This window comes from Xenopus tropicalis, chromosome 2 (genome assembly GCF_000004195.4).
Source record: "Xenopus tropicalis strain Nigerian chromosome 2, UCB_Xtro_10.0, whole genome shotgun sequence".
In the NCBI taxonomy this organism is placed as follows: domain Eukaryota; kingdom Metazoa; phylum Chordata; class Amphibia; order Anura; family Pipidae; genus Xenopus; species Xenopus tropicalis.
In genome coordinates this window covers 12,263,943-12,290,565 of record NC_030678.2, presented here as the reverse complement: position 1 = coordinate 12,290,565, position 26,623 = coordinate 12,263,943, and the positions used below count along the sequence as shown (strand labels likewise).

The following is a 26,623-nucleotide window of genomic DNA, read 5'->3' as shown; positions in this document are numbered from 1 at the left end:
GTGCCTCAGTCCATGAACTCACCTATCAACGAAACTCACCAATTCCCCCCCATACAGACAATGACTTCCATGTTTATTCCCTCCAGCAAATGCCATAAACACACAACATTTAGCCTCTCTCCTCCCCAGCTCTTCCCATGCATCCCTGCAGGGGGTCAGCTACTCATTAACCTGCCTGGAATCCTCCTCCTCATTGTTTTCATATGCAAAAAAAAACAAAACCTCACAACCGGCTGCCTAGGAAGGGGTTAAACAGATGTAGAAAACTGCCTGTATTCCTAGTAAGTGCCAGCAGTTCCTATGAGGCAGGTGTGTGTGTGCAGGGCAATGGGTGTTGATAGGAATAGAGCCAAGCAATAAAAGCCATAACATATTCTGGGCTGGAGATTCTTCAGAAAGACAGCGCTGACATCACACCGAGTCTTCTCAAATTCCTCTCAGCCTTCCCTCCATCAGGTAATTCCAACCCAAACTTGTGCAAACTCGTTTTTTCTGTGAGAGCTGCAGTAGGCGACCGGCGTGGGACGAGCTCTGTTTACAAGTCATGGCTTAACCCCGGCTGAAGGCTGCGAGACCTGGCCCCCTCGCTACAGGTACCGTCTCACCTTTTTCCTTCTTCTACCATTTTTTTCCTGAAACGTAAAAAAAAAAAAGGAATAAATGCCCAATTTTGCTTTATGACGTTGGCTGGGGGAGTGCGCTCTGCCCTGCTTTGAAAGGCAAAGTAGAAAGTAAAATCATTTTGTAGAAACCTGAGAGTGTTTATAGCCGGACGGCTCTGTACAAACAGAAGGATTTTGTTTTTCTGCCCCCCCTGCCTTCCCTTTTGTACACCTGGTGGAAATTAAGTAGAACCATAAAGACTTTTTAAACCTGTAACCGTTGTAAAGATTTAAGTAATACGGGCGACAAAGTGGGAACATTTTGTTTTAGTCATCTATATACCTGGTGCTATAATGTAATATATATATATATATCAGCCATACAGTCTAACATATAGCTCATTAGGGCAGCTGGAGAATGGGAATAAAGGAATGTTAACGAGTTTATCCAGGAGAAAACATGTTGTGCTCCCTGAGATTGTGGACTTTGAACCCTGAGTGCTGATTTATCACTATTCCGGGGCAACTTTTGCTGTCTTTGTGGATTTTATCGTGGTGCCTTTCCTGGGTGTTTGCCATTACTGCTGCCGACAAAGGAGGGTCCCATGGTCGTGAGTGGCTGCCTCCGCCGACCGCTGCATGCCATGCACTTGGCTTAGATGGGTATGGCCGATTCCCCCATTCCCGTCGGCCAGCAGAAGTGATGGTATTTCATATCTAAGGGATGAGGATTTGGATGTGGTAGTTGCCTATAAATAGATAATTGTGCAATTGGCGCAGGTAGCTGCAGTTGTTTATAGCAGCATTCCAGTGCCGCCATGTACCCAGTAAACTCTACTGGAATGCAACACTTGCACACAGGGAATAGCAGTGCCCATATCTACTTATCTTTATTGATATGCAACCTCAAGTTTATTTACCAAGGGGTACTGTCCTGCTAAATGGTGCCAAATAGCACCCCATAGAGAACCCTGCACTTAAGCTTATTCCCACCACATTATAAGGTTTGCTCTGAGCCTTTGTTGGCACATCTGGCATAAGGTGCAAAGAGCTGAATCCGGAGTGCCTTGTACTTACCCCTTGTCTGAGTAGGCAGCAATTAAAAGGGCTCATAACACACCTTGTGCCCATAGGTGCTCCATCTTGCCCCCCCCCCCCCCGGAGCTGCTTCTTACATGGGAGGCACAATCTACATAGAAGGGGAGAAATGTTCATTTTGGGACTTTATTAATGGCCTCATTAACACATTTTGCTCTCCATTTTTGCTCAAATCACTCAAATTAATGGAGATTTAAGTAAGAATCTCAATTGATTTTTTGCTGTCTAAATGCCCCCATGTGCAATAATCTCAGACAAATATAAGGGCAGCTCTATCATTGCTGTAGGCTGTAGCAAATATTCGGCTATTTCCTTGCCATGCTACAGATGTACAGGTATGGGACCTGTTATCCAGAATGCTGGGGACCAGGGGTATTCCGGATAAGGGATCTTTCCGTAATTTGGATCTCCATAACTTAAGTCTGTTCAAATAGGCTTGTTTTGCCTCCAATAAGGATTAATTATATCTTATTTGGGATCAAGTACAAGGTTCTGATTTATTATAACAGAGAAAAAGGGAATCATTTATAAATAATATAATTATTTGCGTATAATGGAGTCTATGGGAGATGGCCTTTCCGTAATTTGGAACTTTCTGGATAATGAGTTTCCAGGTAAGGGATCCCATACCTGTAGTACACTGGGGACACTTACATAATATGCAGCTGATGTGAGTTTATTGGTTGCATTTAATTTAGCGTGATACTATTGGCTGATTAGAGAGGTGAGTGATTGGATGAAGTGTAATTAGAATGGCAAGTTGCAGTGATTTGATCATTACACCTTCGGTTGCATTGACTTGCCTGGGAAGCAGGGGCACGGCGTAGCCCCCCAAACCTCTTGGTTAGTTCATGGCCACCTACTAGTATTGATGGGATACACTCTTATCCGGGGGGATGCACAGTAGGTTAAACATACAGGGTATCTTCAACTGTATTAAGGTTTTCATGAGATTCCCATTGGCAGAAATAGGGGCAATTTGGGGTGTTTTGTTCTTAGAAAGTGTAAAACACAAAGGGCAAAATGTCCAGAACGGCTCTGGTTGCCCCTTTCTGTCCCCCACTCTCTAGTGTTGCCATCACCTCATAGTAATCTCATCTAGTAGAAAAACAATGTCCAGTACAAAAAAACAACCTACTGTGTAATTTCTGAAATTTAAGAAAGGCCATAATTCCCAAATATTACACAAACAGGGCCTGCTAGGACAAAGGGCCAGTGTTACTCAAAGAGTAATAACAAGTCCATGTCAGGCACTAAATCCGTGGGAATCGAACCTATAAATATTGACTTTTCATTCTCTTTTCCTGTGATTTCTGAGTAAGCAAAGCAAGTCCTGTTACGGGGGCACCGGCTGATATTGGTTCCACATGAATGGAGAGGGCCCTCTAATAGGACATAGTCCTCCTATTGTGTGTTGTCTTTATCCTACTTATAGGGAGAGGCACATTCAAACCCAATAATGGGTGAGTGGGTAGGGTTTGTAAGAATTAGTTTATATAAGGGAGAACGTTCATTGGATCAGTGTTACTATAGAATATGTTCATAAAGAACAATAGGTAAGGGGGTGTAGCCTAAATAGCCTATATAAGGCGTTGCTCATATCTAGGTGTGCTTTGCCTTCATCCCATCAGTTATACAGTTGGGCACACAGACTGAAGTCAAGCAAATGGGAAGAGGCTGGTGTTTGGGGGAGATGGGATAGGTGGATGCCAGTAGTGGCATCCGGTAGGGTACGACATTCAGACAAACTGAAGAATAACAACCCAAGGATCCCTTGGAGTTTTCACAGAATTACTATTTCCTACGCTGGATCTGACCCAGCATTTGCTGATCTTATACTGAAACATGAGGTGAGCCAATCAGCTGTATTTTCCCATTGTGTTGTTGTCATTAGTTGGCACAAATTTGTATGTCTAGTAACCCTTAGCAACCAATGAAATGTGTACTTCCAAACAGGTAATCAGTAAATGTTACCTGCTTATTGGATACTATGGGTAGTTAGACCTGGGCGTATTACCAAAATATTTTAGTACTTTCTTTTTCACTTTCAGTATTTCTCAAAGCAAACAACCCTCGAGTGTTTATATGTTTGTGTAACATATAATATAATATGTACTATTATATTATATACTATTTTAGTATAAATGTGTAAACCAATATTGGTGTACAGGTATAGGATCCATTATGCAGAAAGCTATAAATTACAGAAAGGCCATCTCCTATAGACTCCATTAAATAAAGCAAATTAAAAATTATTTCCTTGTTCCCTGTAATAATAAAACAGTACCTTGATCCCAACTAAGATATAATTACCCCTTATTGGGGGCAGAACAGCCCTATTGGGTTTATTTAATGGTTAAATGATTCCCTTTTCTCTGTAATAATAAAACAGTACCTGTATTTGATCCCAACTAAGATATAATTACCCCTTATTGGGGGCAGAACAGCCCTATTGGGTTTATTTCATGGTTAAATGATTCCCTTTTCTCTGTAATAATAAAACAGTACCTGTATTTGATCCCAACTAAGATATAATTACCCCTTATTGGGGCAGAACAGCCCTATTGGGTTTATTTAATGGTTAAATGATTCCCTTTTCTCTGTAATAATAAAACAGTACCTGTACTTGATCCCAACTAAGATATAATTACCCCTTATTGGGGGCAGAACAGCCCTATTGGGTTTATTTAATGGTTAAATGATTCCCTTTTCTCTGTAATAATAAAACAGTACCTGTACTTGATCCCAACTAAGATATAATTACCCCTTATTGGGGCAGAACAGCCCTATTGGGTTTATTTAATGGTTAAATGATTCCCTTTTCTCTGTAATAATAAAACAGTACCTGTACTTGATCCCAACTAAGATATAATTACCCCTTATTGGGGACAGAACAGCCCTATTGGGTTTATTTAATGGTTAAATGATTCCCTTTTCCCTGTAATAATAAAACAGTACCTGTACTTGATCCCAACTAAGATATAATTACCCCTTATTGGGGGCAGAACAGCCCTATTGGGTTTATTTAATGGTTAAATGATTCCCTTTTCCCTGTAATAATAAAACAGTACCTGTACTTGATCCCAACTAAGATATAATTACCCCTTATTGGGGGCAGAACAGCCCTATTGGGTTTATTTAATGGTTAAATGATTCCCTTTTCCCTGTAATAATAAAACAGTACCTGTACTTGATCCCAACTAAGATATAATTACCCCTTATTGGGGACAGAACAGCCCTATTGGGTTTATTTAATGGTTAAATGATTCCCTTTTCCCTGTAATAATAAAACAGTACCTGTACTTGATCCCAACTAAGATATAATTACCCCTTATTGGGGGCAGAACAGCCCTATTGGGTTTATTTAATGGTTAAATGATTCCCTTTTCCCTGTAATAATAAAACAGTACCTGTACTTGATCCCAACTAAGATATAATTACCCCTTATTGGGGCAGAACAGCCCTATTGGGTTTATTTAATGGTTAAATGATTCCCTTTTCCCTGTAATAATAAAACAGTACCTGTACTTGATCCCAACTAAGATATAATTACCCCTTATTGGGGGCAGAACAGCCCTATTGGGTTTATTTCATGGTTAAATGATTCCCTTTTCTCTGTAATAATAAAACAGTACCTGTACTTGATCCCAACTAAGATATAATTACCCCTTATTGGGGGCAGAACAGCCCTATTGGGTTTATTTCATGGTTAAATGATTCCCTTTTCTCTGTAATAATAAAACAGTACCTGTACTTGATCCCAACTAAGATATAATTACCCCTTATTGGGGCAGAACAGCCCTATTGGGTTTATTTCATGGTTAAATGATTCCCTTTTCTCAGGCCCTGAGCATTCTGGATAACAGGTCCCATACCTGTAATACTATCTATTAGGCAGGAAAGATCTATTACAACAAATTATTACAAATTGTAGGGCCCCGACCCCAAAAACCTTTGGGAAGAAGGGTTTCCAAAACAAGACACATATTCAATTCACATATCATGTGGCAATTAATCTAGATGCAGACTGCACTGATTTTTGGGCAGCCATACAACATTCATCTTTCTGAATTGCTTACCAACCATAAAGATTTAAGGGGTCCAAAGGAAAATACATTATAACCATGTTTTCCTCACAATCTCCCTTGTGCCTTTAATATGATGGCCTTGGGGCAGGGCCAGTAGTCCCTCTCTAACACACACAGTCCTCTTCCTACCCAGGAGCTAAAATTTCCTATTTCCTTGTTGACATTTTTTATCAATAATTTGAGTCTGAGATACGAGAAATCCTTCCCTGCAGCGCTACAGTCTGTACTACTAGCATACAGTATGTACTAGAGCCTATATTACAGTCTGTACTACTAGCATACAGTATGTACTAGAGCCTATATTACAGTCTGTGCTACTAGCATGCAGTATGTACTAGAGCCTATATTACAGTCTGTACTACTAGCATGCAGTATGTACTAGAGCCTATATTACAGTCTGTACTACTAGCATGCAGTATGTACTAGAGCCTATATTACAGTCTGTACTACTAGCATGCAGTATGTACTAGAGCCTATATTACAGTCTGTACTACTAGCATACAGTATGTACTAGAGCCTATATTACAGTCTGTACTACTAGCATGCAGTATGTACTAGAGCCTATATTACAGTCTGTACTACTAGCATGCAGTATGTACTAGAGCCTATATTACAGTCTGTACTACTAGCATACAGTATGTACTAGAGCCTATATTACAGTCTGTACTACTAGCATGCAGTATGTACTAGAGCCTATATTACAGTCTGTACTACAAGCATACAGTATGTACTAGAGCCTATATTACAGTCTGTGCTACTAGCATACAGTATGTACTAGAGCCTATATTACAGTCTGTGCTACTAGCATACAGTATGTACTAGAGCCTATATTACAGTCTGTACTACTAGCATACAGTATGTACTAGAGCCTATATTACAGTCTGTGCTACTAGCATACAGTATGTACTAGAGCCTATATTACAGTCTGTACTACTAGCATGCAGTATGTACTAGAGCCTATATTACAGTCTGTGCTACTAGCATGCAGTATGTACTAGAGCCTATATTACAGTCTGTACTACTAGCATGCAGTATGTACTAGAGCCTATATTACAGTCTGTACTACAAGCATACAGTATGTACTAGAGCCTATATTACAGTCTGTACTACTAGCATACAGTATGTACTAGAGCCTATATTACAGTCTGTGCTACTAGCATACAGTATGTACTAGAGCCTATATTACAGTCTGTACTACTAGCATACAGTATGTACTAGAGCCTATATTACAGTCTGTGCTACTAGCATACAGTATGTACTAGAGCCTATATTACAGTCTGTACTACTAGCATACAGTATGTACTAGAGCCTATATTACAGTCTGTACTACTAGCATGCAGTATGTACTAGAGCCTATATTACAGTCTGTACTACTAGCATGCAGTATGTACTAGAGCCTATATTACAGTCTGTACTACAAGCATACAGTATGTACTAGAGCCTATATTACAGTCTGTACTACTAGCATACAGTATGTACTAGAGCCTATATTACAGTCTGTACTACTAGCATACAGTATGTACTAGAGCCTATATTACAGTCTGTGCTACTAGCATACAGTATGTACTAGAGCCTCTATTACAGCCTGTACAGGTATCGGACCCCTTATGCTGAAACCCATCATTCAGATAGTTCCAAATTGCAGAAAGGCCATCTCCCATAGATTCCAAGTTAGTTAAATAATTTACATTTTAAAAAATGATTCCCTTTTTCTCTGTAATAATAAAACAGTACCTGTACTTGATCCCAACTAAGATATAATTACCCCTTATTGGGGGCAGAACAGCCCTATTGGGTTTATTTAATGGTTAAATGATTCCCTTTTCTCTGTAATAATAAAACAGTACCTGTACTTGATCCCAACTAAGATATAATTACCCCTTATTGGGGGCAGAACAGCCCTATTGGGTTTATTTAATGGTTAAATGATTCCCTTTTCTCTGTAATAATAAAACAGTACCTGTACTTGATCCCAACTAAGATATAATTACCCCTTATTGGGGGCAGAACAATCCTATTGGGTTTATTTAATGTTTAAATGATTTTTTTTTAGAAGACTTAAGGTAGGAGATCCAAATTAACCCCAGGTCCCACGCATTGTGGATAAAGGGTTCCCTACCTGTACTAGAGTCTGTACTACAGCCCGTGCTGTGAATATTTGCAGCTCATTTCCAAGCATTTAATAAGCTTTTAGCCCTCGTGGGCCCATTTCCCAGGGCTCAGAACACCTGGTTTGAGGAAGGAGCCGGATTATCGGATCATTAGAGCCGTTTAGTGCTTAGAGGTTGTTTTAGGACAAGAGGCATGAGGCTGCCATTGCGTTTGTTTTCTTCTTCCAACGCTCAGATCTGCGGAGAAATAAGATAGAAGAATGTGGGTTTCTTTTTCTGTCTTTTGCAGCATAATTGTAAAAACCTGTCTGTACAAAAAGATGATGTTTTATAAGAATCTGCAAAGGCTGCATGTCTTGATGAGAGCTGTGTGTATATATATATTATTATTATTAACATTTATTTATAAAGCGCCAACATATCCCGCAGCGCTGTACAATAAGTGGGTTCCATACATTGGACATACAGAGTAACATATAAAGCAATCAATAACCAATACAAGGGGTGAAGAGGGCCCTGCCCAAAAGAGCTTACAATCTACAAGGAGAAAGGGTTGAGACACAAGGTGTGGGAATGGGATATATATATATATATATACAGTATATTATCAGTCAGTCAGTCAGTCAGATACTGCCAGTGTGGCTGGTTCTAACCCAATACCCAATGGACTGGGTGCTGCCCCAAATCATACAGATTCCAATTCATTATTGGATAAATATAGTTCTTATTAAACTGCCTCTAACCATTTGTTTGTGCCTATGGAATATTACTGCTGATAGTATGATAATATCTGTGTTGCATGGCTTTCCCTAATTCATATAACGGTAGGGTTGCCAAACGTCCGGTTTTGACCCGGACAGCCCGGTTTTCAGAAGAGTAACAGTAACACTGACGCGGCGATCGGCCAATCACAGACCTCTGTGTCATGGCCCACCCCCATGACGTCACTCCCGCCCCCTGTCCAGCAAAAAAGCCAGAGGTGGCGACCCTATATAACTTGCTTTTCTTACTTTGCTTGACTTGACTTTGCTTTCTAGCTAAGTTGTTCTTTTTAAAGGAGAACTAAACCCTTCGCCCCACCCCAGCCCCCATCCAACACCGTGCTCCCTCCCCATGCCTCTACCTACCTGCGTTAAAGGGGTGGTTCACCTTTAAGTTACCTTTTAGTATGTTATTGAACGACCTATTCCTGGCAATGGGACTAGTTTTTGAATTATTTGCATTCCTCTTCTGACTCTTTCCATTTTTTAAATGAGGGTCGCTGACCCCGGCAGCCAAATCCCATTATTCTCTGAGGCTAAAATGTTATCGTTATTGTCCCTTTTTATGACTTATCTTTCTATTTAGGGTGAAGACACACAGAGCTACTAGTAGCAGCTACTTGTCACGGCTACTAAATGCCAGAAAATCCCCTGCCATAGACAGTACTGAGAATTGCCTCTGCTAAAACACACGTAGAGACAATTATCAGTAAATGATCAGCATTGTCTGTTTTAGTAGCCACGACAAGTAGCTGCTACTAGTAGCCCCGTGTGTCTTCACCCATAAGGTCCCCATACACGTTGAGATTCGCTTGCTTGGCGATGTCGCCAAGCGAGTAGATCTTCACCCGATATCCCCACCTACGGGTGGGCGATATGGGGGAGCGTGTAGGTAAAAAACAAATAATAATTTGCCCTGGGGCCAAACGATCAAATTATATTGGTGGCAATGGGGCAGTCGGTTCGGGGACCTCATCAACGAGCCAATGTGGTCCCCGATCCGACTGAATTTTCTAAATTGGCCAATCGATATCTGGCCAGATATCGGTCGGGCAGGACCCTCGTTTCTGTCCCTACACGGGACGATAAGCTGCCGCATTGGTCCAAGGGACCCATATCGGCAGCTACTATCGGCCCATGTATGGGGACCTTTAGTCTCTCTCCTATTCATATTCCCATCTCTTGTTCTAACCACTGCCTGGTTGCTAGGGTAAATAAGACCATAGCAACCAGATCGCTGCTGAAAAACCAATTTGAAGAACTGCTAAATAGCTGAAAAAAAAACCACAAAACAAAATTAAAATTGAAGACCAGTTGGAAATTGTCCTAGAATATTATTGTCTGCTGTGGCGCCAACGAAAGCAGGAGCAGTTGAGGCCAATCTAGACCAGAAGCGGTGCAAGATGGCGTCGTCCAACCCCACCGCGCAGCTCTGCATTCCTCCCGTGCATTCATGTAGAAACAGTTATAACATGTTTTATAAGCCGTTCTATTTACACATCTAGATCTTTCTCACGAGTTTCTTTCAAAAACACGATCACGGGTATATAGTAAATACGGGTTGGGAGTCCAATAGGAGTGACCTTTGGGCAATTATATAAGCGCCAGCATGTTACATTGTGTCGCAACACCGGCCAGAAAGTCCTCTTTATGCTGCTGCAAACCGGTTACGGGAGAACCTGTAACTCCAATGAAAGGGATTTGTGTCCGTGGAACTATAAAACCCTTTTACCTCGTGCTTGTAAAACCTCTCTGTTGCCTTTAGAATTCATTTATAGACTCACGAGTCCCATTGTAGCCGCCCCGGGGCCCCATGTGGCACAGCAGGAGAAACTGTCATTTACAATACAATGGCGATAAAAAGAGGCCAGTGCTTATTCTTGGCTCATATTTCTATCATGACATTCCTGATGCAAAGTGAGATTTGATTGGCCGCTGACAGTTGTATATAAAGTACTTAACTAACATCCTTTTTTTTATTTGAAAGATCAAATTCTCTCCAGTTATGGATTAAGAAAGCAATTCAGGCTGCACGTGTCTTTAAAGGGGTTGTTCACCTTTGAGTTAACTGTTAGTACGATGTAGAGAGTAATATTCTGAGACAATTTGCAATTGGTCTTTATTTTTATTATTATTTTTGTTTTTTAATTGTTTAGCTTTTTGTTCAGCAGCTCTCCCGTTCGGAATTTCAGCAACTATCTGGTTGCTAGGGTCCAAATGACCTTAGCAACCAGGGAGTGGTTTAAATGAGAGACTGGTATATGAATAGGAGAGGGGCTGAATATAAAACTAAGTAATAAAAAGTTACAGCAATAAAAATGTAGCCTCACGGAGCAATCGTTTTTGGCTGCCGGGGTCAGTGACCCCCATTTAAAAGCTGGAAACTGAAGAAGAAGGCAAATGATTCAAAACCTATAAAAAATAAATAATGAAGACCAAATGAAAAGTTGCTTAGAATGGGCCAAGGTAATAACTATGACATCGCCCCTCCCTGTGCTGCTATAATGGTCTCTGCTTTCCTGGGGAGGTTCCCAATAGATATTGGGACATTATTGGTGGGATTTGCTGCCATTCATACTGTATATAAGAGGTTGGGCACTGGTTACGGGCGGATCTGTAGACGCGGGTATAGATGTGGGTTGGCAGGTCATGGGTCTTCGGGTTGCGTGTAGGGTCGCAGGTCTTATCTGTAATTATCTGATACAGGTATGGGATCCCTTATCTGGAAACCTGTTATCCAGTTCTGAATTACGGGAAGGCCATCTCTCATAGACTCCATTATAAGCAAATAATTCTAACTTTTAAAAATGATTCCCTTATTGGGGGCAGAACAGCCCTATTGGGTTTATTTCATGGTTAAATGATTCCCTTTTCTCTGTAATAATAAAACAGTACCTGTACTTGATCCCAACTAAGATATAATTACCCCTTATTGGGGCAGAACAGCCCTATTGGGTTTATTTCATGGTTAAATGATTCCCTTTTCTCTGTAATAATAAAACAGTATCTGTACTTGATCCCAACTAAGATATAATTACCCCTTATTGGGGGCAAAACAGTCCTATTGGGTTTATTTAATGGTTAAATGATTCCCTTTTCTCTGTAATAATAAAACAGTACCTGTTCTTGATCCCAACTAAGATATAATTACCCCTTATTGGGGGCAGAACAGTCCTATTGGGTTTATTTAATGGTTAAATGATTCCCTTTTCTCTGTAATAATAAAACAGTACCTGTACTTGATCCCAACTAAGATATAATTACCCCTTATTGGGGGCAACCAACAACGTACAGACTTCCCTGTGTGCTGAAACAGGAAGGGGGCCTTGCCCAAACCATTGTCGGGAAGAACACCTAATGCTGATTTTGCTGAAGCAGGAAGCATCTCCTGACACTTCCCTGTTTTACCATTGAGCCTTAGAACTGGGAAATGTGATATTTCATTTAACTGATGGGGTTTTGTAAGCTCACTACAGAGGGACTAGGGATCCTTAGCACGCCCCGCGCAGTCCCTGTGCCATAAGTGTGAGTAGGGGAAGGTGTGACACATGGAGGTGTCGCTCCTATAGGGAGCGCAAGGGAAACTGCTCGGTGCAGCCTGTTGTTTGTTATTGCTCGCCTGTCTGCCCGTGACGGCATCTGAACAGGATAATCCTGGCGGATACTCGCTTCAGGCATAAGGTGAGGTGTAAGGCTCTGTGTGTGTGCGATGCATTGTGAAAATCTTGGCTTGTAATCTAATATGGTATCGGCATCTGAGCACCGGACTAGTAAAAGTAAAAGTAGAGAATAACTCTGAGCTAAATTATTTATATAGTTACATATTGTTCCTTATGCAGAAAAATGCCTTGATTGTATAGTTTCATAGTATATTTTGCTACATGCTATGAGCAGGCTGTTCCTGCTGAATTGTGCTTAGTACAGGGGAATCCCTATGTGCCATAGTTTTATGGTATCTCTCTGTACAGGCTATGAGCAAACTTAGGGGGCTGTTCCTGCTGAATTGTGCTTAGTACAGGGGAATCCCTATGTGCCATAGTTTTATGGTATCTCTCTGTACAAGCTATGAGCAAACTTAGGGGGCTGTTCCTGCTGAATTGTTCTTAGTACAGGGGAATCCCTATGTGCCATAGTTTTATGGTATCTCTCTGTACAGACTGAGCAAACTTAGGGGGCTGTTCCTGCTGAATTGTGCTTAAACTCGATAATGTGAAAATTTGGGGAAATCTTGGTCCAAGGAGGAAACAGATGTTATTTATTGATAAACATAGGGACTGTAATTATGTTTTTATGAGCCGAGTGAGACCTTGTACCGTATGTAAGAATACTTGCGGGTTTTCCCAGCTCTCTGGGCTCACGTAAGGACATTGTGCCAAGCAGATTTGCCTAAATTACAGTATCCGCTAAGGCAGAACCTTCTGTATAAGCCAAGAGATCTGCTCCGAGCCACAGACTTCCTTGTCTATAAACCCGTTAATGGTGCTATTTGTTAGTAAATGCCAAGTGATCTTATGACTACTGAATTCATGGAGCTAAATTCCACCTCCTGTGAGTTGAGGCTCCTGTTAAAAGGCCAGTGGGTTTGTTCATTCTGCCCATAGAAATCCACTATTTCTTGGCTCCAAAATGTCCTTTTTTTATAGGATAAAGGCATCCAGCTTATAGTTCTGTAAAGAGAGATCTATGAATGGCATTTAACTCCTGCATATCTTCCTGTGGAAGAACTAAACCCATTGTATTCTGCGGAGGTTATCTGTTGAGTAAATCTAGCCCTATTTCAGCTACACAGCGGTGTTACTGGGGCCCAGGCACTACTTTGGGCAGCGTTACGCTCATTCCCATTCATTATTTGGCTGTTATTACGTGTGTAAATGTGCCTGCCCACTGGGCGCATTGTGTGTAATGTTCCATAATTGCTCAGTAATTTCACGTGTCACATTTATCGTTCTGAGAGGGTTCCATGCTGGAATGCAGGTAAGTGAGGGCACAGCACGCCCAGTATGATAGTCAGCTGGCATTCCCGCGCCTTGGCTTCTTCCATACTGGGAATTAGAGCCAGATGGGCTGGGAAATGGGGGCCAGAGAATGGGCTGTTTGTGGCTGCCGTGGGCCTGCAGTAGCCCAAGCGTGGGTCGGTGGATACACTGCATGGCGGCTCTACCTGCTTATGGTTCCTTGGAAAGCCTGTATATAGTGTGTATATAGCATTGCACTGGCCTAACTGGTAAAGCATTGGCTAAGGCTGGGGACTGAATTACACATTTATGGTTAGTGATAAGCGAGTCTATCCCATTTCGCTTCGCCAAAAAATTAGCGAAACGCCTGAAAAATTTGTGACGCAACCCCTACTATACGACGCGACCTTGACTTTTTCCCCACTCAGCGAATTTTGCCCACTGCGCATTGCCAATGGCGTAATGCGAATCCCTATTTAGGCTCCCTCAATGTTCTGCCCCTGTTTGCCCAGTTATGCCCGACATCCCCCCCAGTTATGCCCTCAGGCCACTCAGTTATGCCCCTGATCTGCCCCAATCCCAGACATCTTTCCCTCATGTACTGTCCTTCTATTTGACTGCAGGGGTAGATGGTTCATGGTGAGATGGCGGCACAATGGTTAGTTACCGCTTCAGACAAGTTGTGCAGTGGGATCAGTTCTGATCAGCACCCTGTGTGGGGCTTCTGAGTTATGACTTTTTCTCCAATGTTAATAAATACTTGCATTGTAGAACCAATCAGGCCTTTTTCTCTCTTAGAACCAAATGTAGAACCAATCACACCTCTCTCCTTGTCCCAATGCTAACAGCCAATCACAGCACTGATCTGCCAACAAGAACATGTTTAGGGGTCATATAGAAAAACCTTTTTTAGTGGGTTCTAGGAATGAGGTCCCACATCATAAAGCTGCCAGATCCGTGTCAGGGTTCTTGTCTGTAAGATCTAGTGCCGCTAGAGACGGATCAGTACAAGTCTGAAGGGAGAATGGGAACAGCCTGATACCTGTTGTTGTACCATTGTCTCAATCAGTCTGTGCATCTGATTCTCTTTGAAGTTCTGCTTAAGTCCTTTATGTACAGACCCATTCACAGGCAGATAAACACACAGGCGCAGCAGAACAGAGTTAAAGGCTCAAATGTGGGAAGCGTGGGAAATCCGCTCCCCCCCATTACCCTGGGTATTGGGCCAGACAGGGTACTGAGCCACAGAGCTGGCAATTAAGCAATGTGAGTGCTGCCCCATACCTAAGCCTATTTGTACTATAAATTGAATTGTTATTGAAGCAGTGTTTATCCCTTTCTTTTCCTTGGTTCTGAAACAATGTAGTGGGAGTCCATTCTCCTCCATGTCTGTAAGCTGGCTTCTGCTACATTGCTTTAGGAGTCAGAACCTGCAGTGCAAAGAATGTATACAGCCAGAAGGACACTACAGTTACATTTATACATACATACTGAAATGTGTAATTAATTAGATCACATATACAAATTAGGATTAGGGTTCTGTATTCAGCCAAATCTTTTGCAAAGGATTTGGGGTTTGACTGGATCCTAAAATGGTGCATTTGCTGCATCACTAATAGTAAGGCAAGATTGTGTGGGGCCACCATTAGTAATCTTTGTTGGCAGAGCCCTCCTTCCCTGGGGGCCCCAATTATTAACCCACCAGTTATCTAAGGCCCCTGGACAGTAGACCCTGCCAATAGGTGGAATGGGCCCCAATGAAAAGAAAATGCATCCCCTGACCGGTCCCACTTTCTGAATTGCACATTGCACCCCCTGTCCCTTAGGGCCACCCTCTGCAACAGGGGCCCTTAAATAGTAAGGAAAGACTGTGCTTGTGGGATAGATAACGTAGAAAGGCAAGATTGTGTTATTGTGGGGGAAAGTGTGAATAGTGAGACAAGATTTTGTCATGTGAATTAGGTTGTAATTGTCTGATAGTGCATGTATGGAAAGGAAGGATAGTATTGGGGAAAAGGCTGTAACTGGCATAGTATATATAGAAGGGAAAGAGGGTGTTGGTAGAAGGGACTGTAACAGTGGGATTGTGTGTATTGTAATTTGATGCTGTCAATAGAAGAGTAAAGGCGGCCACACACGTAGCAATTCCGATCTTTCATGAGACCATTGGTCACACAAAAGTTTGTTTCTATTCTTCATCGACGTTCAGGGCTGAATTGTGAGATATGGAGGTAGAAACAATAGAAATTCTACCTTCACCTGCCGATTCAGCCCTGAATGTAGATTTTGCTCGACCAGAATCTTTTAACCTGGCTGATCGACAAGTCGACTGATATCCGCAGCCTTCAGTGATATCCATCACCTCTTTGAGCCGCCATACACGCACCGAATATCGTACGAAACGAGGTTTTGTACAATATTATCGGTGCGTTTTATGGCCAGCTTAAGGATTGGAAAGGGGGATGAAGGGGAGTTCAAAAGTGCCTCAGTTGAGTCTGTTTTTAGAACATCGCCACCTAGTGGTCATAAATGGAAAGGTTTTTCCAGGCTGCAGCTCTTGAGCTCTTGCTAAATTACTCATTCCCATTGTCCAACGGTATTTTCATAGCTGCCGGTACTGCACGTTCTGATCGTTTGTCCCCACACCTGCAATGTCAGTCCAGTTCAGGCTGACAAGTCATGGGAGTTCGGTACCGAGCACCCAAGGGTTCTGAGCAGCAGCCCTGCTGGAACCATCCACCCTTTATAGCCTGTAGCAGCGGTTCTCAACCTTCCTAATGCCGCCACCCTTTATTACAGTTCCTCATGTTGTGGTGACCCCCAACCATAAAATTATTCCTAAGACCATCGGAAAAATGTGTTTTCCGATGGTCTTTGGCAACCCCTGTGAAAGGGTCGTACAACCCCCAATGGGTTCCCGACCCACAGGCTGAGAACCGCTGGGCTATAGGAAGTGCACTGCCCAATGCACACAGCCCAGCAGGGGGACTATTGTGGCATCAGTCTACTGTAACCGCTTTGCCCTAGCAACAAGGTACCCTCATCACCTGGGCTATTATGGCAAGGAGCCAGGGCTATGTGTTTTCCTAGAATCTCATGTTTTTGTTTTTATCCACTGATGGAGCTATGAGCAGAATGGTGTTTGTTGTTACAGCCAATTGGACGCACGGGGCAGAAATAACACTTGCACGTCTCAAATAACTATATCAGCCCGGGCCGCAGATACTGAGCCTCCATGTAAGCAGCAGGGCGAGAGGAACCGGTCTGACTGGCACCTGAACTCCCTGCCACTCGGGCTAAATTTGCTTTCTAAAATAAGTAAACAAAGAAGAAAAAATAACAAACCAACAAATGCCATTAGGTTGAGAGGTGGGAGGGGCCTGAATAAATTAACCGCCTCTCTCCCGCGCCTTAGGGAGAAAATAATAATGTTGCATAATGCAAGAACATGTCATTCCAACGTCCCAATACGCGTAAATACTTTCAATAGTTATGCGTGAATGTCATTCTTATTGGTTTTGACTCCTGAAACAATGTGCCAGCCGATAAGCAGACCTGGAGGACGACTGACATTGTTTTTTTAAGAGTCGGAAGCAGAGGATAGAAAGGGATAAACAAATGCTGCTTTCAATAGCGATGGCCAAAGGTTCCACTCAGCCAGGCGATAGCGTTCAGTATCTTTATTACAGGGAATTACAGTATCGAGCCAATCAGATGTGTCGTTACAGCAGATAACAGGACTGATTTGCTAAAATTGCATAAATGCAGTAGTAATCAGCCTGCAATTAACTGAACTCTTCCACATTAAGCTCATCAGTATGGGGTCCGCCGACTGCCCTGTCTGACTGATATCTGCCTAGTTCAGTAGTTATCCAATTCCCCATTCTACCTGATATTGTTTCTCCCAGATCCAATCTGACCTGCTCGAGGCTCAACCAGCACAATATTCCATTGGGGCACCATGTTTCCCAGTAGAACATTCCACGGAAATTTGTCAGGGTCGGACTGGGCAGAGAGGACACTGGGGAATAAGCCGGTGGGCCCCGCCGATCCAGACCTGATAATAATATGAATTTTTATATTGATTAATGTGATTAATATATGATGAACTGTCCTTTTTAAATGAGTTTTAATTCAAGATGTCTTTTAATATGAATTGTATCAGACTGGCCAGTCACTAAAGTATTCCTTCTCTTTTTTATTTAAGTGCTATAGTTAAAACGATCCAATTGCACTTTGATATCTATTTAGGCTTGAAAATTCAGTCAGGGAAGGACCACCTTGCGGTTTTGATACTGTCCTCTCCTGGCAGATCTCCATAGACCCCTACATGACTCCATAGACCTCATGTGATCCAACTTTATAAATGGATCAGCCCCATTTTGGTCCACTGCTTCAGCAAGTGGATCTATCCATGTATGGGCAGCCTAAGGGTGACCCAATTCAGGTCCTTCAGATCGATTCTGCATCTTATCTACCTGTCTATGTGGACCCCCAATGGGCCTACCTGACCAATGTCGATCGGTATAAAAAAAAGTACTTTAATAGTGTATGTATAGTGGCTAGGAGTGAGTTTGTCTATGTGTATGTGTACATGGATGTGTGTGTGAGAGCAGTGCACTTGTACATACGTGTTGTGGGATATATGCACCCCCCCAAACATCAATAATATGTTGAAGGAGTTACCCATCATGCCAAAATGACTAAAGAGTGATGTGTAAGTGAACAGTACAGGTGTGTCTGTGTGAAAAAGACTCGGCCCATGGGGCAGAACCAGGGTCAGACTGGAGGGGTGCAGGGCCCACCGGGGCTCTCGTCCCAGGGGCCCCTGCCCTTCCCCCCTTCCCCTGGGGGAGGGAGATCTTTGGGTGGGGAAGCATCACGGGAATTGGGTCTGGGCCAGTGGGGGGTTTTTCTAGGTGCACCACTGGCCCAGTCCGACCCTGGGCAGAACTTTACTTCCCATAGACAATAATGAGGAATTGGTGCCTGGCTGTTGAGATGGCACACCAGGAGGCTGCCGCCTGAAACAATGAGAGGGATTTGATGCATCTTGACTATCAAAAGCCCAGTCACCACAATGCCGGAATCGCCAGGAGTGCCATTGCCCTCAGTATGTAGGAGTATAACTCAAAGTATCCCAAAGCGCTGGTGTCGGACTGAGTAGATCTTCCCATCCTTTGAAGTTGCCCTCATTGTGTATGAAAGGGCTTGGGAAGATCCTTGCGACTGATAATAACCCCTTTGTTCAGTGGAAATGGTGGCTGTTAAGTGCCACCCCGTCTCCATGCAGGCCTGTAATTACTGGAGCCGCATTGTGCTCATACCATGAAAGGGACATAATATTGGCCAGTTATGGGGTTGGAAAACAACAGATGTTTTGCAGGACTTTTCTTTTTAACAAAACAAGGTTGTCCCAATGTCTGCCAGGCACGGGGTTGGAAGGAGTAGGAGTGTGGGTAACCGTGCCAGCCATGGAGGCCTAACCAATCAGTTGTGTGGATGCACGTGAGCCTTGCACATACATTATTGGCAGCTCTGTCCAAACCACAGTTTTTATCGGACATAAAAATAGTATTTTGGAGAAGTCTGTGTATATCAGTTGAGTACATGAAGCAGAACTGACTCCTTACTGGAATATAACTTTAAAATCAGCACCATCAGTAATCATGGGGCCCCATACTACTAAATTAACAGGGCTCTCCACCCCAAGGGTTCTGAATTTAGTCCACTGGTAACCTGCCCCCCCCCCCCCACCTCCAGGTTTTGGGCTCTGCCAGCAAGTAAAATGGGACACCAATGAATAAATGGCACTGGCATGCATACCACATGGCACTTATATATATATATATATTGTATTTATTTATTATATCACTTGTCCTCCCTGTGTGTAATTGTGTATACTGTAAGATTGTACAGTGCTTTGTACCCTTGTGGCACTTTATAAATAAAGTTATACATACATAGATACATGTCCATGGCCCTGATCAACCCCAGTCACTTATGCCTAACTGTCGCCTATAATCCACCCACCCCAACCCCTCCCCTGCACCCCCACCCCTTCCGCTTCTACTTCTAAACTTTGCTTTTCTATCCCAGAGCCCAACACTCCCACAGGGCCCCTAACTGCAGCTACTAAACGCCAGAAAATCCCCTGCCATAGACAATACTGAGAATTGCCTCTGCTAAAACACACGTAGAGGCATTATCAGTAAATGATCAGCATTGTCTGTTTCAGTAGCCACGACAAGTAGCTGCTACTAGTAGCTCAGTGTGTCTTCAGCCTTATTGCAGCCCTGCTTATTATACATAAGAGCCAAGAATATCCGGGAAATGATGTTATCAGTGCTTAGTAGGTAAGGTATCAGGAATTCACGTGACTTTTTGTCACAAAAGCGAAACATTTTTGGTGCGCCACTCTTTAACCCTTCTGCAAATTAGGGTTTCACAATCGGTTTGGTATTCGGTCGAATCCGAAAGGAGTGGATTGGGTGCATCCCCAGTCAGAATGCAGGGAATTAAAGACACGTTGATGGCACAATCACTGCACATCACTATCTTTCTATTCATTTATACAGTATCCAAAGCCGATTATTTCCTTCCAGTGGCTGCACAGGCAGATGGGAAATGTAATTGCCCTTTAGCTGAGACGGGCGGCCTGATGCCTAAAGGTCCCCACACACCTTCAGATCCGCTCGATGGCGATGTCGCCAAGCAGAGCAGATCTTCTTCCGATATCCCCACCTACGGGTGGGCAACATCGGGAGAATCCAGGCTAATTCGATCATTTGGCTCTGGGGCCAAACGATCGAATTATAACGACGGGTATAGGCAAAGTCGGTTCGGGGGCTGCATCAACGAGCCGATACGGTCCCTGATCTGACTAGATTTTTTAACCTGCCCGATAAATATCTGGTCGATATCAGGCCAGATATCGGCCAGGCAGGCCCGTCGGTAGTGCCCCTACACGGGCCGATTAGCTGCCGAATCAGTCTAAGGGACCCATATCAGCAGCTAGAATCGGCCCGTGTATGGGGACCTTAAGGCTAATGTCCCACGGGGAGATTTTGTTGCGCGTCTTTTCCTAACAAGCGATTACTAGAAATTTCCACAACGGAGCGATTCTATTTCCCACAAATCCAGGTGTTATATTCCCCGCCCACAATTAGAAATGGCGACATCCCGCACAGTGGCTTTTACTTTCAGCGATTCCAATATTTTTGAATGGCAATTAGTGATGAGCGAATCAGTCCCATTTCACTTCGCAGAAGAATTTGCGAAACGGCAGGAAAATTCGCAAAATGGGGAAAAATCTGCGAAACTCATTTGTCGCGCAACTTGTTTTTGGTCATCTGTGACTTTTTTATGTCGTCCGACCCTTTTTTTTTTTTTTTGTCGCAATTGCGCCCATTTTGGCACTCCCGTGACCAGTTTCTTGCAAATTCGATTTTTTTTTTAATGTGCGGCAAATTCTTCTGCTTCGAATTTTCTCTGAGGTTTCACAAAACAATCTGCCAATGGCGAAATTCGCTCATCTCTAATGACAATGTAAAATCGCTCGAAAAAGGGTCTCATTGTGATTCGGAGTGATAAGCGATTTGAAGTAGTATCATCGGTTTAGGGGCTGGCGATTTATATTCTCCTCTATGAAGAGACAAAAATAGCGCTGAAACCTGCTTTTTAAAAATTGCAGCGACTAAATCTCCCCGTGGGACATTAACCTTATGTGAGAAAGCCGTCCAGCTCAGCCGTCTATCAGCCTTATGTGCACTGCCCCTTTAAGACAGTAATTGTTATTCAGTAATCTTAGGGAGTTAACTAAGACATTGCAGTAATCCTTAACCAGCCTCTATATAAAACTCTATTTGCCTTTGCCAGCACAGTAAATGAGTAACAATACAAGGAGCCAACATACAAGATTGTATCATTGTCGTGACTTTTGTGGACAGTTTTACTGGTTTAATGTTGCACCATTGCTACTGCTCCTCTTGGTTTATGTGAAATTCATGTTCCCAGCGCAGAGCTGAGTAACCTATCCCGGCCGCCCATAAAGCTCTGCACGAATAGAGCTCGGCCTTTATTGGCCGTCAAAGTATCAATTAATGTCTCACCTGGGTGTGATGGAATGCAGACGTGGGGAAATATTAAACAGATATATAAATAGCAGGAATACTTCTCCCTGAGCTCCTTGGGCTCCTCCCCACAGGTGTAATGGCCTACTGTAGGATTACTTTGCCTTTAATTCCTGATGCCTCCCTTAGTGCCTTTGGCCTGCCCCCCTTAGTGCCTTTGGTCTGCCCCCCTTAGTGCCTTTGGCCTGCCCCCCTTAGTGCCTTTGGCCTGCCCCCCTTAGTGCCTTTGGTCTGCCCCCCTTAGTGCCTTTGGCCTGCCTCCCTTAGTGCCTTTGGCCTGCCCCCCTTAGTGCCTTTGGTCTGCCCCCCTTAGTGCCTTTGGCCTGCCCCCCTTAGTGCCTTTGGCCTGCCCCCCTTAGTGCCTTTGGTCTGCCCCCCTTAGTGCCTTTGGCCTGCCTCCCTTAGTGCCTTTGGCCTGCCCCCCTTAGTGCCTTTGGTCTGCCCCCCCCCCCATAGGGTAACTGTCTCATATCTGCACTCCAGGGGGGCACACAGCAGGGGGGCAAGGGCAGGCATTTTGCATTACCGCCCTATCCATATATCATCACTATATTCATCATACATCATATAAATACTTGTTCTTGAATTAGAACTCATGCAACTAATAATCTTGTTACATAAGAAATAATTAGATAACAATAATAATATCGTAAAATGAAAACGAAAATAAATACATATAAATATATAAATGTAAACTAAACAAAAATAAATAAAATAATGATAAAATATAAAAATACAAAAATAAAATATGTTTGTAATTATTATTATTATTATTATTATTATTATTATTATTATTATTATTATTATTATTATTATTATTATTATTATTATTATTATTATTTATTATTATTATTATTTTCATCATCAATAATAATAATTATAATAATAATAATAATAATAATTATAATAATAATAATAATAATAATAATAATAATAATAATAATAATAATAATAATAATATGTATGCAATATATAAAAATTAGACATTTAAAATACAATGAAAAATAAATACAAATATATAATAATATATATAATGAATAACAAAAATGGATACAATAAAAAATCTAATATAATTATAAAATATAACAATGCAAAAATAAAATATGTTTGTAAATATGTATAATAATAATAATAACAATAAAAATAAATGTGTATGTGATATATGAAAATGATACATTTAAAACACAACAAAAATATAAATAAAAATATATAACAATATATATAATGAATAACAAAATGGATAAATTTAAAAAATATAAAATAAATATAAAATATAAAACATTTTTAAATATGTAAAATAATATTACATAATAATACATGTAATAATATAGAAACATAATACATTTAAAATACATTAAAAAAGAACTACAAATGTATAATAGATATAATATGTCAAAATTGATCACATAAAAAATATAAAAAAAAAAACAAATATAAAATAAAAATGTAGACATAAAAAAAAAATAATAATGTCAATTAGAAATACAATAACAAATGACAAAATAAAAGATAATTGAATAGTAGCTGAGGTTGGAAATCAATACAAATGCATCATTTTAGGCCTTAATTCAAATCTAACTCCCAGCTGAGCCAGAGAAATTAAAAAAAAAAATCAGTCTTTGGCTGGGATAAATACAATTCCAGTTGGAGCGATCAGTAATATACAGTAATATACAGTGATATACAGTGATATACAGTAATATACAGTAATATACAGTGATATACAGTAATATACAGTAATATCCAGTAATATCCAGTGATATACAGTAATATACAGTAATATACAGTGATATACAGTAATATACAGTGATATACAGTAATATACAGTAATATACAGTGATATACAGTAATATACAGTAATATACAGTAATATACAGTGATATACAGTGATATACAGTGATATACAGTAATATACAGTAATATACAGTGATATACAGTAATATACAGTAATATACAGTGATATACAGTAATATACAGTGATATACAGTAATATACAGTGATATACAGTGATATACAGTAATATACAGTAATATACAGTGATATACAGTGATATACAGTAATATACAGTAATATACAGTGATATACAGTAATATACAGTAATATACAGTGATATACAGTAATATACAGTAATATACAGTGATATACAGTAATATACAGTAATATACAGTAATATACAGTGATATACAGTAATATACAGTAATATACAATGAGCATTACAGACACTGTATTTCTTACCTGCTAAACAGACAGCCAACCGGTTCTTGGGACCAGGAGCCAATAGAGATTGTGTAGGGAAGGAAATCCTTGCTTTAGGGCTCATACTAGAAAAGTCTTTGACTCTTTTGACCTCATCCACAACTGTTTGAGACTTTTGGCCTTTGACATGACCAGTATTTTAGGAACTTTATCCCAGTCTGCTTTTCCCTAACCAGTAATTCCTCATTCCTGATGGGCCGACCTGCTGAGCCTAAAACCTGCAGGACTGACCCATCTGCCCTGACGCTCAGTAAGAAAATCCAGCCCAAAAATTAAATATGCAACAAAAGAATAGGTTTTTCTCCGGCCGATGAAAGTTCTACTTTTTTCAGATATCAGCAGGCAGTGTATATATGCAATAAATTGGCACCTTGGCATAAGGCCACCTATACCAGCCCTATACTAGGGGGGTGTTGCTGGCAAGCCCCCCATCACTCTATTTAAGTGCATGAAAATGGCCTATTGTTATATCTATAGAAGAAACACTGGTACCTCACATAGGGTTCCCTCAATTTTTTTTCCAGCCAGAGCAAGGGTTGATGAGGGGGCAGGTCAGTAACATCAGGGGCGGAGCTGTGATATAAATGGGCGTGGGCATGACTTTGGTGGCTGCATATAAGGGGAAATAGTGAGCGGGGCAGGCTAGAAAGGGATTTATCGGCAGCTAAATTGCCAGTAATTTTGTGATACCGGCCGTGTTCCTGACTGGTATTTTACCAGCTAAACCAATGAAATACCAGCCAGGTGACAACCCTAACCTCGAGTCATTTTATTTTAAATATGAGTTAAAGCCATTTGTGTGCAAACCTCTGTTGTTATGGCCTGCTGTTTACCAGCTCAAGCTCTACGGGTACTCTGTGTAAGAACTAAAAACATTGTACTGCACAGACCTCATTAGTTATCTGCTATGTAAATGTGCCCCCAATAAGGGGTAATTATATCTTAGTTGGGATCAAGTACAAGTACTGTTTTATTATTACAGAGAAAAGGGAATCATTTAACCATTAAATAAACCCAATAGGGCTGTTCTGCCCCAATAAGGGGTAATTATATCTTAGTTGGGATCAAGTACAGGTACTGTTTTATTATTACAGAGAAAAGGGAATCATTTAACCATTAAATAAACCCAATAGGGCTGTTCTGCCCCAATAAGGGGTAATTATATCTTAAGGTGGCCATACACGAGCAGATCCGCTCGCTTGGCGACGTCGCCAAGCGAGCGGATCTTCCCCCGATATCCCCACCTACGGGTGGGCGATATCGGGGAGCATTTAGGTAAAAAAAAAATAATCCGATCGTTTGGCCCTGGGGCCAGACGATCGGATTATGTGGCCAGCAATGGGGCAGTCGGATCGGGGACCGCATCAACGAGCCGATGCGGTCCCCGATCCGACCGGATTTTCTAACCTGGCCGATCGAGATCTGGCCAATTTCAGGCCAGATATCGGTCGGCCAGGCCGCTCTGCCCTGCCCATACACGGGCCGATTAGCTGCCGAATCGGTCCAAGGGACCGATATCGGCAGCTATAGTCGGCCCGTGTATGGCCACCTTTAGTTGGGATCAAGTACAGGTACTGTTTTATTATTACAGAGAAAAGGGAATCATTTAACCATTAAATAAACCCAATAGGGCTGTTCTGCCCCCAATAAGGGGTAATTATATCTTAGTTGGGATCAAGTACAGGTACTGTTTTATTACAGAGAAAAGGGAATCATTTAACCATTAAATAAACCCAATAGGATTGTTCTGCCCCCAATAAGGGGTAATTATATCTTAGTTGGGATCAAGTACAGGTACTGTTTTATTATTACAGAGAAAAGGGAATCATTTAACCATTAAATAAACCCAATAGGATTGTTCTGCCCCCAATAAGGGGTAATTATATCTTAGTTGGGATCAAGTACAGGTACTGTTTTATTATTACAGAGAAAAGGGAATCATTTAACCATTAATTAAACCCAATAGGGCTGTTCTGCCCCCAATAAGGGGTAATTATATCTTAGTTGGGATCAAGTACAGGTACTGTTTTATTATTACAGAGAAAAAGGAAACCATTTTTAAAAATTATAATTATTTGATTAAAATGGAGTCTATGGGAGATGCCTTTCCGTAATTCGGAACTTTCTGGATAATGGGTTTCCGGATAAGGGATGCCATACCTGTATTTAGATACATAAAAAAACCCTTTCACTACATCTGTCCTTTATAGTGACTTTGGCATTATATTCTATTGTCAAAGCCCATAATTATATATGTGTTTAACCACTAGAAAACTTGCATAGACCCAAGGCCACTGCTGACGTAACCGGGGTGGGGGGGTCATTATCCCAAACCCTGAGGACTTTGTTCAGAACCCTGAGAGTCACGGTCAAACTCCCAGCAACGGTCGTCATCCATCATAGCCGCCTCATTAATATTGCACCGTTAGCGAAAGGCTAACGAATTGGCTCAGGAAATTCTTTGCTTTATTATTAAATTCTGACTTTTACGGCATGGGCTAGACACAACCCTGACGTCTTTATAAGAACGCCCATTGCCGGTGCCCTGAATGATCATTATTTGGCCCGGCTCCCTATGATATCTATAGCCCAGTTAATCCAGTAAATCAATGCAGCATTA

General features: G+C 41.6%; 1 protein-coding gene across 3 annotated transcripts in view; it reads left to right on the top strand.

The window, feature by feature from the left end:
• The first annotated feature begins 256 nt into the window (after positions 1 to 256).
• kcnj15 (potassium inwardly rectifying channel subfamily J member 15) overlaps positions 257 to 26,623 on the top strand; it is a 36,495-nt gene continuing 10,128 nt past the window's right edge. The window contains exon 1 of one of the 3 annotated variants that reach the window (XM_004919581.4): positions 257 to 456. Coding sequence is in view for 1 of the 3 variants with exons in the window: in XM_004919579.4 (XP_004919636.1) it covers positions 3,546 to 3,550 (5 nt within the window). In the remaining 2 variants the exon portion in view is untranslated. Of the gene's footprint in view, positions 594 to 3,284; positions 3,551 to 26,623 lie in introns of those variants that run through there. The other 2 variants (XM_004919580.4, XM_004919579.4) reach the window with 2 other exon arrangements.